This window comes from Myxocyprinus asiaticus, chromosome 14 (genome assembly GCF_019703515.2).
Source record: "Myxocyprinus asiaticus isolate MX2 ecotype Aquarium Trade chromosome 14, UBuf_Myxa_2, whole genome shotgun sequence".
NCBI lineage: Eukaryota > Metazoa > Chordata > Actinopteri > Cypriniformes > Catostomidae > Myxocyprinus > Myxocyprinus asiaticus.
Genome location: NC_059357.1, coordinates 5,236,690 through 5,254,187, shown reverse-complemented (window position 1 = coordinate 5,254,187; position 17,498 = coordinate 5,236,690). Strand labels below are relative to the sequence as shown.

The 17,498-nt window shown below is 38.9% G+C and overlaps 1 protein-coding gene across 4 annotated transcripts in view; it reads left to right on the top strand.

Moving 5' to 3' along the window:
* The window catches only part of LOC127451570 (choline transporter-like protein 2), a 45,832-nt gene that overhangs the window by 4,782 nt on the left and 23,552 nt on the right, over positions 1 to 17,498 (top strand). Inside the window, exons 1-2 of one of the 4 annotated variants that reach the window (XM_051716329.1) lie at positions 5,548 to 5,873; positions 16,478 to 16,526. The exons of 1 other annotated variant lie outside the window; for it this stretch is intronic. In XM_051716329.1, the coding sequence (XP_051572289.1) occupies positions 5,840 to 5,873; positions 16,478 to 16,526 (83 nt within the window). In that variant the 5' untranslated portion in view covers positions 5,548 to 5,839. Of the gene's footprint in view, positions 1 to 5,547; positions 5,874 to 16,477; positions 16,527 to 17,498 lie in introns of those variants that run through there. 2 more of the 4 variants (XM_051716326.1, XM_051716327.1) reach the window with 2 other exon arrangements.

Sequence of the window (17,498 nt, the reverse complement as noted above, 5' to 3'; positions counted from 1 at the left end):
TCCCAGTTGCCTCCGCGTCTGAGACCGTCAACCCGCACATCTTATCACGTGGCTTGTTGAGCGCATTGCCACGGAGACCTAGCGTGTGTGGAGGCTTCACGCCACCCACCGCAGCGACCACGCTCAGCTCACCACGCGCCCCACCGAGAACGAACCACTTTATAGCGACCACGAGGAGTTTACCCCATGTGACTCTACCCTCCCTAGCAACCGGGCCAATTTGGTTGCTTAGGAGACCTGGCTGGAGTCACTTAATCTAATGATTATTAATAATAATAATAATACTAATAATAAAACTTTATTTTCTATTTATTTTTCTAAAAGTTGCATCTCAAAGCACTTTACGATTATTCGACTATTCGGGCAATTATTGCAACGATTAATCATAAGCTCTTAACCAACTATTCAGCTTGTGCCTCGACTTAAAACATTGTATTAAATGTGCTTACTAACAATAAAGAGGACAAAATCAACTCTAAATGACTCACTGAATTACAACAAGAAAAAAAACTTGGATTTTTATTTAGTTTAATTCGTTAAAAAATTCACTGCAAAAAAAATCCTGTTGTTATAAAGTGTTTTTGTCTCGTTTTCCATTTAAAATGATCTAAAAATCCTTAAAACAATATTTAGACTTGCTTTCAGATAATGTATCTCGAATCTAAGTGTATTTTGTATAAAACTGTGTGTTTCCATTTGTTCAAACTTGTGCCAGTGCAGTAAAGACAAAATTGACTTATATTTAATATATATTTCTTGTTCTCCTCAATCAGGCACGAGCTGTAGTGCTGCTCTTGCTCTTCATCATTAAGCTGGCTCTACACTAGCTTATTTTCCAATGATTTTCAGGTGCTAGCTTCATTAACATAATCACTGTCCAGGCGGAGGTGGAGCGCCCATTAGCACCTCTCAGCAGAAGGTGTTAATCACTTGACCGTCGGGACTCAAGCACCGAAAAAACACATTTGTTTTGTTTGAAAAAATCATTCTATCACTGAGAAGAACTGACAGGATGACAAGCTGATCGGAACTTTTTTTCACACTCAGCTGCATATCATCACAAACGCTGATTAAAATCCATATTGATTCTGTCATTCTGCAGAAAGGAACTAGTGACAAATAAAAATGACCGTGACAGTCATTTTACCATTTTGGTGCATTTTAAAATATAACTTTGTTAAAGCCAACCGAACCATGAAGAAAATGCAACACTGTAACTATTTTAGCCACTGTTTTGGAACAATCAAGCAAGCTACAGATCTGAAAACACCCCAGAACACTCTGTTGCAATTGCTCTTTTACTCATGTTGTTATTTTGTCCGAGAGAGATAGTTGCGGTGAGTCATTATGTGTGTCACCCTTCCACCATTTTTAATCGGCAAGTGTGTCATACCTCTGACTGAAGAGAGTGAGATCTCTGCAAAACAGTCTGCATGTGTGACACCATAGGCCAAAATGAGTTTTTTTGAGTCTGCTGGTGTAGAGCAAGCTTTAGCGTTTCAAATGATCTCATGTTGTGTTAAATGAGATCAAACGACTATTCGACAACAAAAAAGTTTTTTTTTTTTTTTTGACAATTTTTTTTTTTTATTGTCGACGTTGTCGATAATGTTGACTAAATGTTTCAGCCCTACTTGGATGTAACAAACAGATAGTCCCACCCCTAACTCATGCCATTGCTTGAGTCAATGTTGTTGTGTTGGTATGGATGGGTCACTCAAAACAAACAGAGGAATTTTTATAGAGCCACAGAGACAGTATTTACAGTAGGAGAAAATTTACCTACAAATGCCTTCTTTACAGTTGTCTTTGCATATTAAGCTAGGATAAGAGAAAGTATTTTAACACAGAAAAAGTTCCACACTTCAGCTTTTATTCTTTTGTCCCCTAAAACACATTTTGAAGTGGCATGGTATGATTTAATGAATATTTTTTGTCAACTTTTTCCAGGAACTGTCATGAGAACATGAGAACCCTTTTGAGAACCCTATAAAATTAACTAATATGTTAAGTTAATTTTTAGAAATATAGACTAGTCTACTCATTTTGTTTCATTAGACCTTTAAGAAACTTATTGACACTTGAGTGTCAAATAATTTCCCTGTGATCAAGAAATTCCACAGAAGTTTGTCAGAATGTCCATTTGTGACTCATACACACTGATCCATTTTCGTTTGAAAACTCAATTTTCAGTTTCCTAATGTCATTGAGTCCATTTACATGCACGTTCTTGCACAGTTATGCACTGTAAAAATTAAATAGTTGAGTAAACTTAAAGGGGTCATGAAATGGAGAATCAAATTTTCCTTGATATTTAGACATATAAGAGGTTACTATAAAGGTCACTGTTCCCGTGCTATAAAAACATACTGTAAATTTCAGAACACAAAACTTCAACTCCAGTCTAAAAAGACCATTTATTGTTGCCACCCTGCTGAAACATCTCATTTTGAAATCTGTCTGTGATGTCATGACACATTGCTCATTTGTATTTACACATCCCACAACATGCGTCATCGCGCCCTTGGCCCCGCCCAATGGCGTGCAGTTCAAGTCAAGAGAGGAGGCCTTCTGTGGCTAACTATTCCTAACATAACCTCAAAGGGGGACCCATCTGGAATATTTAGAATTTTTATGTATATGAACATGAACCACACAGACTTTTTGACTGTGCCATGTATCTCACCACTTTTAAAAGAAGCTGTGAAAGATCTCTTGCTTATCGTCCAACTCAGGCCGGGGAGCCATCCGGCTTGCCACTTACCCCCCTCTCCACTGGAGAGTAAATCCGCAACCGCTATCTGCACCCCCAGCCTGTGGACCACCTCGAACTTAAAAGGCTGGATAGCTAGATACCAACGGGTGATCAGCGTATTGGCATCCTTCATGTGATGGAGCCACAGGAATGGTGCGTGGTCCAAACAGAGGGTGAAAGCACACCCCAACAGACAGTATTGGAGGGTGAGGACCGTCCACTTGATGGCCAAACACTCTTTCTCAATTGTGCTGTACTTAGTCTCTCTCAGTGAGAGGTGGTCTCCACAAGTGACCGGGTTTACTCGATCGGTGGCTTTTAAGTTCACCTCCGGTCTGAGCTCCTCCCTCTACGGAACCACCATCACCAAAGTCACAGGGACCGCCTCTCTCCACGGTTTTAGGAGGCTGATGCGGTAAATCGTACGTGTTCCACCTCTATCCGTTCGTATCACCTCATAATCGATTTCCCTAACTCACCGTGTGACCTCAAAGGGTCCTTGCCACTTGGCGATTAATTTAGAGTTCGATGTGGGGAGTAATACAAGGACTTTATCTCCCAGTGTAAATTGTCGTAGTTGAGTACCCCTATTATACAGCCGGCTTTGATGTTCTTGAGCCTGTACAAATTCACCATTGTTAATTGCCACAGTGTGTGAAGATTTGCTCTCAGGTCAAGAACATTTAGAATTTCATTTTTGCTGTTTGAAAGTCCCTCCTCCCAATTTTCCCGTAGGACATCGAGCATGCCGCGCGGTCGACTATTTCAAAAGGGGAGAACCCTGTGGAGGCTTGCGGGACATCTTGTACTGCAAATAATAGGGGCTTGAGCCACTTGTCCCAATTTCGAGCGTCTTCGTGCACGAACTTGTGAATCATATTTTTTAGGATCTGATTAAATCGTTCGACCAAGCCGTCTGTTTGGGGGTGGTAAGCGCTGGTCCAAATTGATTTGGAGTTTTGTGTTCCTTGCCACAGTCGCCTTTGGCATGCTCGCTGGGTTTCTAAATATAATTATTATTTAATTACTTATTTTTAAACACGATTCACAATCGTATTTAATCAAATTACACAATGATGACTCTAAGACATTATAGATATTAGTTTAATTTTCTATTAATGCAAGATTTTCTGTAAAGCTGCTTTGAAACCATGTGTTTTATGAAAGGTGTTATACAAATAAAAATGACGATGTAATCCCCAATAATTCATACAGTTTGTGTAGTGTACTTGACGTAAACGTAGTGCCTTGATCGGTGGGGATTTCTTTTGGAATCCCCACTCGGGAGATAATTCTGAAGAGTGCCTCTGCAACACTTCATGCTGAAATGTTGTGCAGAGGCACTGCTTCTGGATATCACGTTGCGTAGTCCACCAGAACCAACACAAAGCGATGCCCGTGTGCTGTACGCTCTAATGGCCCGACAAGGTCCATACCAGCAGTCTAGCTTGTGATATATTGCTTAATAATAATAATAATCATTATTATCATTACAGTGAATATTACATTTTACTATACAGTTGTAATATATTTCTGTCACAATTTCTTGAATTTCAGGGCATATATTTTGAAACGTGCTTTTATTATGATGTGTATTTTTGCCTGAATCTTCACTTTCTGGATAAACACTTTGTGACAGAGACTTTTAAGTCACATCTGAAATCTCATCTCTTTACACTGGCCTTTGAGTCTGACAAATGAAATGTAGGACACAGTTCTGGAATGTTTGTATTTTGTGTTTTAGATTACTGGTGTTTGTGTATGTGGTAATTTTGAAATGTTATGTTTTAATGTTATTACTGATTTTAGACGTTACAGACATTACATCAGAAATTAGCATAATTCATTCTGATTCAAAGTAATGGCCAACATCATACATGTTTAAATTCTGAATCTATGTACTGATTAGCATTGTCTTGTGTCTGCCAAACATATTGAGTGGTCCAAACATCAGCAGCCTGAAATTGAACTTTTGTTAGGAAGTTTGGATTGAATGCACTTAGCTGTATTGAGAGCTATAGGATGCTCCCTTGCTCCCTGTTTAGTGAATGACTTAACCTCCAGTGCTGTCTGTCTGCACCGGTCTCAGAACAGTTCAAAATGCACCTTATTTTCATCCTAACTCCATATAAAGCCACTGAAAGCAATTTCTTTTCTCAATGTGAAAATGCACAGTAAATGTAGGATTTCTAATGAAAACCTTGTGCTATTGCACACATAAGTGTACATTGTATTAAGCAGCATGCCGTTTTGGCATAAATTGCTTAAATTTTAAAATGGCATATCGGATGAAACTAGAGACTCTAATCTAATACTATGTAGGTCCCCCTCGTGCCGCCAAAATAACGGCAACCCGCATTTCAGAATAGCATTCTGAGATGATATTCTTCTCACCACAATTGTACAGAGTGGTTATCTGAGTTACAGTAGACTTTGTCAGTTCAAACCAGTCTGGCCAATCTCTGTTGTCCTCTCTCATCAACAAGGCGTTTCCATCCACAGAACTGCCGGTCACTGGATGATTTTCTTTTTTGGCACCATTCTGAGTAAATTCTAGAGACTGTTGTGTGTGAAAATCCCAGGAGATCAGCAGCTCCAGAAATACTCAAACCAGCCCATCTGATACCAACAATTTATATTTTGCACTTGATATGTTTAACCGTTACAGTGATAAAGTAGACTAACATTATATGTGCAAGTTAAGATGCTGTAGGATAAAAAGAGTGTCATTGCAATTACACCCAGCTTTGATCCCTCCTCTCATTACAGAGACAGAGCGAACAGTCCCATTTAATCCCATAGAGAGAATATGACAAGACAAGCTAAAAAGACACTCGCACTTCAAAAATTCAACTGCAATAAAAAGTAGTTTGAAGATGAGACAAAATTAAGCTACATTTAAAAATGTGGAAAATCAAATGTGGAAAATCTTTCAACATACTGCTTGCACAGTAGGAGTTTAGACTTGTGGATCTGTTTGACACAGGTTAAACCAAAGGTCAGGAAGTGGGCTGAAGGGCTATTTTTGAGCTTTTACACTGAGGAAGGATATCAGATCATCAGATAGGGCCGCTAAACATCAAGATGCCTGGGGAGGAAGATGGATACAATAAAAACGGTAATGTCAATTGAGCGTCTCTCCTCTTGTGTGCTACATTGCATGTGATTCTTGGTTTCAGTATGTGGACATGATTCATAAGATATTTAATCTTCGCTTAAGACAAATGAAGATGTCATTAAGTGCTCTAAAAAACGTCTAAAATCTAAAGTTGTGTGTTTTATGTACTGTTAGATTAGCAGTGCAAAACACTTGCATATATTATTTAGCTGAACACACCATCAATACAATTTCAAGATTTAGTTCAAATCTTTCTCATAACTTGTAATTATGATTTTGTTGGATGTACTACAAGTTTGTGTGATTGTTTCACACCCACTTTTAAACTAAAAGCCTTTAAGAGATTTACTTTTTAAGAGACTGCTTCTTGGTTTTGTGCATAAGTCTCATGATGTTTAATGACACTTGTTGTACTTGTTTTGTAGGTTCGATCAATGATTTTGTGGCATTGTGTTAACACGGTATTAGTTTCGTACTAGGGCTTTGTTTATCTTCACAATACTCTGATTTGCCTGGGAACTAACATGCTCAGCCTTTGAATTTCAGTCTCTGAGGGCATGGATGTTTATAAGAGTCATAGATGCAACAGCTGAAATTCCCATGTGTCAGTATGAAGTGGTTGGGGTGTTGCCAACATTTTAGTGATTCACTGCAGCTGTTTTCATTCTAGGATGAAATAAATCATTATAAAATTATTTTATATAAAGATGAATGTTCATAGCACAACTTTGCAGTTTTGTTTTGTAGTAATTTAGACTACAAGTCATTATATGTTGATCACTTGTTGCATTAGCCCATGTGTTATTAGATCAAGCTCTTTTAGATTAGTTTTGATGGGTTAAGTTTAGAGGTAGACCGATATATCTGTTTTACCGATTAATCAGTGCCGATAGTTGGTTTTTGGAAAGATTGGTTTATTTTGGTCATTGGCAAATATCTCTGCTGATGGTTGCCAGTAGGTTTTTTGTTGTTATTACTAGTGCTGTCAGTTGATCATTTTTTTTAATCGCGATTAATCGCATAACTTTTTGTAGTTAATCGCGATTAATCGCAGATTTTGAAAGTGCTGAAATTTTACACTGTATATGCCTACACTGGTCAGCCACAACATTAAAACCACCTGCCTAATATTGTGTAAGTCCCCCTCGTGCTGCCAAAACAGCTCTGACCTGTCGAGGCATGGACTCTACAAGACCTCTGAAGGTGTTCTGTGGTATCTGGCACCAAGACGTTAGCAGCATATCCTTTTAGTCCTGTAAGTTGCGAGGTGGGGCCTCCATGGATCGGACTTGTTGGTCTAGCATATCCAATAGATGCTCAGTCGGTTTGAGATCTTGGGAAATTGGAGGCCAAGTTAACACCCTGAACTCTTTGTCATGTTTCTCAAACCATTCCTGAACAAGTTTTGCAGTGCGCATTATCCTGCTGAAACAGGCCACTGCCATCAGGGAATACCATTGCCATGAAGGGGTGTACCTGGTCTGCAAGAATATTAAGGTAGGTGATCCGTGTCAAAGTAACATCCACATGGACCATTAGCCAGGACCCAATGTTTCCCAGCAAAACGTTGCCCAGAGCATCACACTGCCTCTGCCAGCCTGCCTTCTTCCCATAGTGCATCCTGCTGCCATCTCTTCCCCAGGTAAATGACGCACACACACCCGGCCGTGCACATATGATCTAAAAGAAAACGTGATTCATCAGACCAGGCCACCTTCTCCCATTTCTCCATGGTCTAGTTCTGACGCTCACATGCCCATTGTAGGCGCTTTCGGCGGTGGACAGGGGTTAGCATAGGCACTCTGACCGTACTGCGGTTACGCAGCCCCATACGCAGCAAGCTGCGATGCACTGTGTGTTCTGACACCTTTCTATCATAGCCAGCTTTAAGTTTTTCAGCAATTTGTGCTAGGGATGTGCACGAGTAGTCGAATACTCGAGTATTCGTTCTGCAATAATTATTCGAAAAGTAAAAACACTATTCGAATTGTGCAAAGATTTGCTTTGCTGGCCATATACACAGTGAGATGCATGTTAAATCCTGAACATACAAACTAAAACTTGCAGTTATAACAGAATGCACTAGGTGGCGCCGTTGAGTGCGGACACAAGTTGATCACATTTGATGAGCAAACCGTTCTGTCAGTACGTTTAGATGGACACCAAAAAGCGGGTTATTGCAAGAATGTGGCTTACTGTGAGAAAGCTGGGTTCCTGTTTAAATGTATTGGTTAAGCGGTGTATTCTTTACTCCCATATATGTGCAGCTCGTCAGAAAGCAGCATCCCCGTAGTAATGTAATCCCCACGATGCATCTGTAAATAACAAACATGGCATCCGAGAAAGACTTTGCTAGCTGAGGTTAGGGACATTCCATTATTTAAACTGGTGTGTATAAATGAGTATAGTTTACTGAGCATGTGGATATGCTTGTTTTTCTCAACAAAAACATGAAATGAGATACAATATAAACATAACTATTAGATGTCGAGTGTTTATATGCGTACTGTATGTTAACTGCGTCAGTCTACTTTATTAGCGGTTTCTTTTTCTTCGCTTTGCGTGAGCTTAAATGCTTGAATTCTATACTTTTTTGTTTTCAAGCATTGATTGTTTAAATGTTTTCAACAAAATAACACAGGACATAATATAAGCTTGTTTTGGATATAATTAGAAGCTTGTTTTTTTTTAAATGGTGACGCAAACTTTGACTAAAAAATAGTTTTAAAACATCTTTCTCATTAATTACCTTCATTTAAATAAATAAATATTCGAGTATTCGTTTTTTATGAGCTTAAATATTCGAATACCAAATTTTTGATGAATGCCCATCCCTAATTTGTGCTACAGTCTTCTGTGGGATTGGACCAGACGGGCAAGCCTTCGCTCCCCATGCGCATCAATGAGCCTTGGGCGCCATGACCCTGTCACCGGTTCACCGGTTGTCCTTCCTTGGACCACTTTTTGTAGGTACCACCCACTGCATACCGGGAACACCCCACAAGACCTGCCATTTTGGAGATGCTCTGACCCAGCCATCTAGCCATCACAATTTGGCCCTTGTCAAAGTCGCTCAGATCCTTACGCTTGCCCATTTTTCCTGCTTCCAACACATGAAATTAAAGAACTGACTGTTCACTTGCTGCCTAATATATCCCACCCTTTGACAGGTGGCATTGCAACAAGATAATAAATGTTATTCACTTCACCTGTCAGTGGTTTTAATGTTGTGGCTGATCAGTGTATAAACATAGAAATACACTAAAATTCAAGTAATACTAAATGTTTCCCAAAGTCAAAGTGGTAGTTTGACTAACTAAAAGAATTAGTCTCCCATAGGCTGCATATTCATTGTAATGGGAATTAACTATCTAAAACTCTCATCCTCCACAATATTAATCTGCCGTTAGACTGTGGCTAACCACTTTGTAACAGCAATCATGAAGCCACGTTCATGATTCGTGTCAGGGCATCAACGCCTGTGCTGCATTGAACTTCAGTGATAATTAAGACTTGATTTTTATCACAAGTCCCACCTGGGTTTGTTTTGTACATCAAATAGCATTAAGAGGTCCTTTCTTAATTTTATCACGGAAGTGCTGTTGTGTATCTGTGTGTGTGTGCAGATATTTTATTTACTGATATAGCAACCTCCGTGTTCTATCATTGTAGAGAGCATGATGATCAACTAGCGTGTTATGACAATACCACCCATAGAATGTCTATGGGACCACCGTGTTAGGTTATTTTATGCTAAGCTTGTAGGCTCCACTTGGTAGAAAGGCTCTGGTGTGTGTGTGTGTTGTAAACTGTGCATCAGTGTAATGACTACAGATGGACACATTACAAAGGTTCTGCCCTTCCCAACATGTTTATGTGTTTATGTTGTATTAACGATAAATGCGTTAATCGCAATTAAGAAAAATGTACGTGTTCTGCTTTTGAAACTAATTGCATGTGTTAATGCGTTAATTCTGACAGCTCTAGTTATCAATAAACCTCATCTAGTGAAATATATTTACAAAAATCTTCATCTGGTGAAAATATAGGCTATAAAACGCTTCATTTGGTAAATATTTGCATGTTGACAATTGTAACGAGCCAAGTCTCCAGTGTATTTTTGGCTTTATTTTTTTACAGTTAAAAGTTCCGCGTTATTCAACAAATCATACTTTTTCTGGTTATTATTGGGAGTTTGGTTGCACAATAAACTGCTTTTAGGATTTTATTCATTTTGGGCTCTTGTAGCCTCAATTGCTGTGCCCGAAATAGTAAGGAAAGACTAAGATATTTTTAATGAATCTAAAAATCAATTTTTAAAATATCGGCTGATTAATCGGTTAGTGGCCTTTTCCACAAACTTGGTTATCGTATCGGCAAAATCCACTATCGTTTGACCCTTTAGTTAAGTTATTACACATGTTTTTCTTTAGTGTTAGTTTGAAATGTTAACAGAGTGGACTTTCAGTGCTTCTGATTAGAGGTGCTTTCTAAGGCAAGCAATTAGTTTGGCTCATATTTGGGATTAGGAATTTGATCAAACCCCAAACCCGAAGTCTTTAACGGCAAGAAATTCAGCTATTAATGTTTATGTTACGAATGTGAATGATACCTCATGTAATTCAGCTATTTTGAGGAGAGGTGTGATAATACTTTTCTAAGATATCAGATTTACAATCTTCACCTGGTAGATGACCAAGTATGTTTTTTTTTGTTTTTTTTGTGGTTTGACTGCTTGAATGAAACGTCTTCTAAGATACATAAAGAGAAATTGCAATAATTTCTAATTGTTCAGTAGTTTACAGTTCATAGTTCAACCAGATTCATACATTAATCTGCAAACTCATAAACGTCACTTTCATTCTTTAAGAAGTAGAACAACCTTTGTAACTTTGTGTGTATGTGTCCTGTGCAAGGAGTTCTAAAATACCCGTCCTATGTTGTGATACCTGTGCCTAGTGACCTGCTTCAGTAAATGTTATATCACCCCCTTGTGGTCTCCCAACACTATTACTCCAGACATTAAACAGAAGCTCAACTGAGTGAATTGGAATGCATGCAAATTAGGATTCTAATTTAATTGTCGACTGATGTTAATATATCAGTGCCTCAAAAATATAAAGATAAAATAATGGATAGCCTATCAATAATAGATATATCGATATTTTGTGAATGAGATGACTTCCTGGTTTCAGTGGTACAAGAGCTTGTGTCTCTGCTGGAATAATAAATGCTGATAGTCACACCTCAGTAAAAGGTAAACACATTTTAATCGATGCAAAGATTTCTGATGGGAAATGCCGCTTGTCAGTAGTTTAGAATGAGGTTGATTTTGGGTACTGGAACATTGGGTAAAAATATGTCGATTTCCCATAGACTTGCTTCATGAGGACCCAAGTCATACCTACAGAAACTACCAGAATACCATAGAGACTTGGGGTTGGGCTCTTTTGACTTGGGCCAGTGATCAACCACCCAGAAAACACTAGCAACCACATAGCAACCACCCACAACATCATAGCATCATGGCTGCAAGTTGGACTTACGTTTGCTGCGTCCGAAACCGCGTACTGTCACAGTATGTACTGTATTTGATGAAGGGCGCACTTATCTGCAGGCAAACAGTACATTCTTTTAGATATGCATGCGAGTAGTATGAACAGATTTCGGACATACTTCATCCAGGGCGTTGGCATCATCTTGTGATACGAATATATGATGTAATAACAACAACCACGAAAACGATCTGCTTTGGTTTTGTTAAACAAGCACCATTTAAGCACAAGGAACAATTATCTTGGTGTATACAGTGCATCCGGAAAGTATTCACAGCGCTTCACTTTTTCCACATTTTGTTATGTTACAGCCTTATTCCAAAATGGATTAAATTCATTATTTTCCTCAAAATTCTACAAACAATACCCCATAATGACAACATGAAATAAGTTTGTTTGAAATCTTTGCAAATTTATTAAAAATAAAAAACGAAAAAAAAATCACATGTACATAAGTATTCACAGCCTTTGCCATGACACTCAAAATTAAGCTCAGGTACATCCTGTTTCCACTGATCTTCCTTGAGATGTTTCTACAACTTGATTGGAGTCCACCTGTGGTAAATTCAGGTGACTGAACATGATTTGGAAAGGCACACACCTGTCTATATAAGGTGCCACAGTTAACAGTGCATGTCAGAGCACAAACCAAGCCATGAAGTCCAAGGAATTGTCTGTAGACCTCTGAGACAGGATTGTATCGAGGCACAGATCTGGGGAAGGGTACAGAAATATTTCTGCAGCGTTGAAGGTCCCAATGAGCACAGTGGCCTCCATCATCCGTAAATGGAAGAAGATTGGAACCACCAGGACTCTTCCTAGAGCTGGCCACCTGGCCAAACTGAGCGATCGGGGGAGAAGGGCCTTAGTCAGGGAGGTGACCATGAACCCGATGGTCACTCTGACAGAGCTCCAGCATTTCTCTGTGGAGAGAGGAGAACCTTCCAGAAGAACAACCATCTCTGCAGCACTCCACCAATCAGGCCTGTATGGTAGAGTGGCCAGACGGAAGCCACTCCTCAGTAAAAGGCACATGACAGCCCACCTGGAGTTTGCCAGAAGGCACCTGAAGGACTCTCAGACCATGAGAAACAAAGATTGAACACTTTGGCCTGAATGGCAAGCGTCATATCTGGAGGAATCCAGGCACCGCTCATCACCTGGCCAATACCATCCCTACAGTGAAGCATGGTGGTGGCAACATCATGCTGTGGGGATGTTTTTCAATGGCAGGAACTGGGAGACTGGTCAGGATTGAGGGAAAGATGAATGCAGCAATGTACAGAGACATCCTTGATGAAAACCTGCTCCAGAGCGCTCTGGACCTCAGACTGGGGCGAAGGTTCATCTTCCAACAGGACAACGACCCTAAGCACACAGCCAAGATAACAAAGGAGTGGCTCCGGGACAACTCTGTGAATGTCCTTGAGTGGCCCAGCCAGAGCCCAGACTTGAATCCGATTGAACATCTCTGGAGAGATCTGAAAATGGCTGTGCACCGATGCTCCCCATCCAACCTGATGGGCTTGAGAGGTCCTGCAAAGAAGAATGGGAGAAACTGCCCAAAAATAGGTGTGCCAAGCTTGTAGCATCATACTCAAAAAGACTTGAGGCTGCAATTGGTGCCAAAGGTGCTTCAACAAAGTATTGAGCAAAAGCTGTGAATGCTTATGTACATGTGGTGTACATCGTTTTTTATTTTTAATACATTTGCAAAGATTTCAAACAAACTTCTGTCATTATGGCGTATTGTTTGTAGAATTTTGAGGAAAATAATGAATTTAATCCATTTTGGAATAAGGCTGTAACATAACAAAATGTGGAAAAAGTGAAGCGCTGCGAATACTTTCCGGATGCACTGTATATAGCACTTACAGTTGAGAAGAGGCGTCCGCCTCATGATTTACCACCGTTCCTTTAAATCCAGTGTTTTGAACGTGACGTCTCCTCCGCTCCCAAGAGATTACAGGATCGTTAAGTGTCCAGTCGATCCACACTTCAAAATCTAGCCAGAAATAGTAGGTCATCTGGGTATTTCTCACTTACTGCTTCATGAATACTGTGGATTCGGACATACTACTCCATTGGCCTACTGTTTTTGGCATACTATATAGTAGAGAAGTATAGATATTTGGACGCATCGATTGTCGTCTTCAATTTCAATTCAGTGGAAAGATCTACCAGTCTTTTCTCGAGTGTCATGTGGTTGGGGAATAAGATTTGCCCATCTGTTCTTGGTTTATAAAATATTCAGTTTACATGATGGAATTATACAGTATGTAACTTGATCCTGGTGACACATTATTTAAGCTAAACTAAACTCTACTAGGCGCTTATGAGCTTGGTTGCTGTTTAGCACAACATTCATCTTATGTGACTTGCAGTACACTAATTTTAGGAACAGTTTCCCTGGAACAAACCAGAGGCCTAGATTTGAACTGACATGTGTTGCCCTCTTCTAAGCAGCAACCACTGTAAAAGTAAAATAAAAATTATAAAATAAAAAATATATAATTTGGCATGAAAAAGCTCTCACTTTGCCAAAGCTATGCTTTCAGTGGTGGCTGCATATGGTTGCAATTTGCATATGATTCTGAAATATTCCCAAAAAAGTTGTGTGTGTTTGTTTTTGGCACATTTTAATTGAAGAATGGCTCTTTTTAAGCCATTCTGAGCTGTTTTAGTGCGTTGCTATGTGGTTGATAGTGTTTGAGTGGTGGCTATGCTAACTTTCTTGGTGATTACTTACTGGCCCAACTCAGAAGAGCCCACCCCCAAATCCGTATGATATTCTGGCACATCCTTTAAGTCAGTTTGACTTTTCCCATTTTATCATTTACCGGGTTAAATTGTAAGTCTGATTGCTTAGAAAAATAATAATACACCTTTGCTCAACAAGCCACAGGTTTTGAAGTATCATTTGTGTCTGTAGCACAAATGGTAAATTACATGCCCAAGTTTAATACTAGGGTTTTGTGCAAATGTCTAACCCTAAGCATGAACAATATTAATAGAGCGTAACAGTACCCATTCACTTTTTCAGATGTTTATGGTCCATAAGTATTTTTCCCATTCATTTTTTCCATAGGGATTTCATAAAATCCTTAATAAGTGTTCTAAGCCATGAACCAAAGCAACCAGCTCTGAGGTAAATCACAACATTAAGAACTTTGATTGGAAGCAAAAAAGTTAAAACATTTGAAAATCTGACAAAAAGGTTTCAACTGTGTACTTAACATCTTTAAACGAGGGAGTGAACTACAACTCCGTGACGCATTGCAAATGACATTATTTGAAATAAAAACAATGGAAACATTTTAAACTATTGATTTTATGTTGTTGATTTCTAAGTATATAAACTATATTTTAATACCATTGCAAAATATTCAGATATATGAAAATATATTAGTAGTTAGTGAATGTAGAGAGACCGACTCATTCGCATTTAGTCATGGGAGTGGGCAGTTGCTGCCGAGCTCTTTTTGTGCACTTTGTTGGCAGCGATTCTTTGATTAGTGGATCTTTTCTCTTCAGCATCATGGGTAGTGTAGTTCCTCACCAGAAACTTCTCTAGATCAGCAATAGTCCTCACTAGTGGTCGACCGATATGGGTTTTTTAATGGCTGATGCTGATATCCAGAGAGCGACGTGGCCGATAGTTTAATAATTTAATATAGAAAATAACATAAACATAAAATTTCTTAAATAATAATATTGTATTTTAAATGGTAGATAGCGGTTTCTTCTGATTTGTGTTTAGTCAAATTTTTTGTAATTTATTTGCACATGAAGAAATTGTTAATATATTAGGAAGAAGGAATTAACAGTACACACAGTAGTCCAGCAACCATGGATGGCATGTCCACGTTAGCAATTGCATTTTCTCAAAAAATACCAAATCAAACCAACTGTACATACAGTGCATAATGAATAAGACATTTACTTACAGCACACGTGAAGCACTTTTACCTAGAAGTTGCACTCACGTGCTCGTGCGGATCCAGCGTGAGCAGCAATCTCCTGACAGTTTAAACAGCCTGGATCGCCCGCTTGGATTGTCACGGACTGACCGTCATGATTTGTGAATCAGGAACTTTTAATCCTGATCCTGAAGTTTTGATTCTGGCTGATAGAATACGCGTTTTAGAGGAAGATATTAGATGAGCACTCGACGGGATTTTTGTGAGGTTCCTGAATTACATCTTTTTAAATGAGATATCTGCATATTTGCAGACGGTATATAATATAATTTTTATTGATATTTACCTTTTATCATTAGAAAAGAAAGTTTAAAGTGACAGGGAACTGCTGAGGAGAAGCTGATAGAATACGTAGAAGTAAATGATGTATGCTGGATCTGCTGAAGTTGTGTGAGGTTGGTTTATTACATCTGTTTAAACAAGATATGCGCATATTTGCAGATGGTATATAATATTAGTTTTATTGATAATTGCCTTTTTATCATTAGACAAGACAGTTAAAAGTTATAGGGAACTGTTGAGGAGAGAGAGGGAGAATGCAACCGGCGAGCACTTTAACATTATGAGCTCAAACACGTGTGCCGTGGCTCTGATATGCAGACCGTTTAATTGACTGTGTTGCACACCAGTGTATTATTGTACTAACACGATGGCACGTAACAACAAAACGAACCGTAACTGGTCCTTTACATGTCTCAGTCGCTTCACATGCAAGCAGGCGTTTTTTGGCGCCCTCAAGAAACAAATCAGCCAAACAGGAAAATGTATCGGCCAATGTGATAATTAAAAAAGCCAGGATATTGGCCGATTTATCGGCCTCTGCGAAATATCGGTCGACCACTAGACCTCACAGTATTAATGCAAACACTGTTGTAGATTGCAGTAAAACACCAGCTAGAATTGTGCTTGATATACTTAACTTACAGTATTTATCCACCTAAGTCGCTGTTTTTTTTTTTTTTTTAATGAAATCTTTGCAAGCATGGCTCTTGTGTGACTTTAAACACGTCCTACGAAGATGTTTTATTTCAATCATATTTCCTTTCATTTCTCACTGTTTTTCTCACAGGAGAGCCTAAAAAATTTGATCCCAACTTTAAAGGGCCCATCCAAAAAAGGTAAAAAAGCAGTTTTATTATTTTTATTATTATTAATGGTATCACTATTAATTTTTGATTTTACTAAGGGAGTTAAACAAGTCCCTAAACTTAAGTATTGTCCTGCACTGTGCTGTTGCGTTTCTAAGTAATCACGTATGATTGTCGGCCAAAAAATTCCAGCCTAGCAAATGCATGCTCTAAAACCACCCACAGCACCCTAACATCCAGTTATTACTTATTATGAAGTGGTCAGCTTGCCCCCCAAGACATTTTCAGACACGTGTCAATGGACCACATTCATGAAACTTTAGTAAATATATGAGTCAATTCTGAGTCATTTGCATGTAAAATGGATCTTCGCGAAAACTTTCTGCCAGATTTAACACTTCGTACTCCCCAGATTTGTTAGAACAACGTGTATGTTAGTGAATTCCAAACATTCGTAAATAAGGGGCACGTTCATTCACAATTGTCATAATCCACGCCCATGAAAACACCATATAAGGAAGTCACCAGACTCGCTAGTAAATGCTGTTAACATCTATGCGCAACAGTAATGAAATAGTTTTTATGAAGTGCATTCACATCATACATTTTGATTTAGCAAGCACAGAAGCGTCTCAAAGAAAGTGAGGACTTACTGTCATTGCACGTTTTTGCTGTAATCGGAGGCTCTTTTGTGAATCAAACAGTTCACAAAGTCAGTTAAAATGGTTTGACGAGTGTAAAAAATATTCAGTTTACGCCGGGAGAAGGATGTTCAACGTTATTAACCTTCTCTGGTTCAGTTCGCAGTGCATCGCCAGCATTATTTGTGAAACTTCTCTGGTAAATCATGATGGTAACAGTAAAATACTTGCAACTGGAAGAATCTTCAGAGAAATTAATAGAATGCCTGAAAACGATCTTTTGACCGAAACGCTGTAAGATATTACAGATTTGTGAGCTATACGACTGTATGAGGGCCTTTTCAATTTTTTCCTGTTGTAT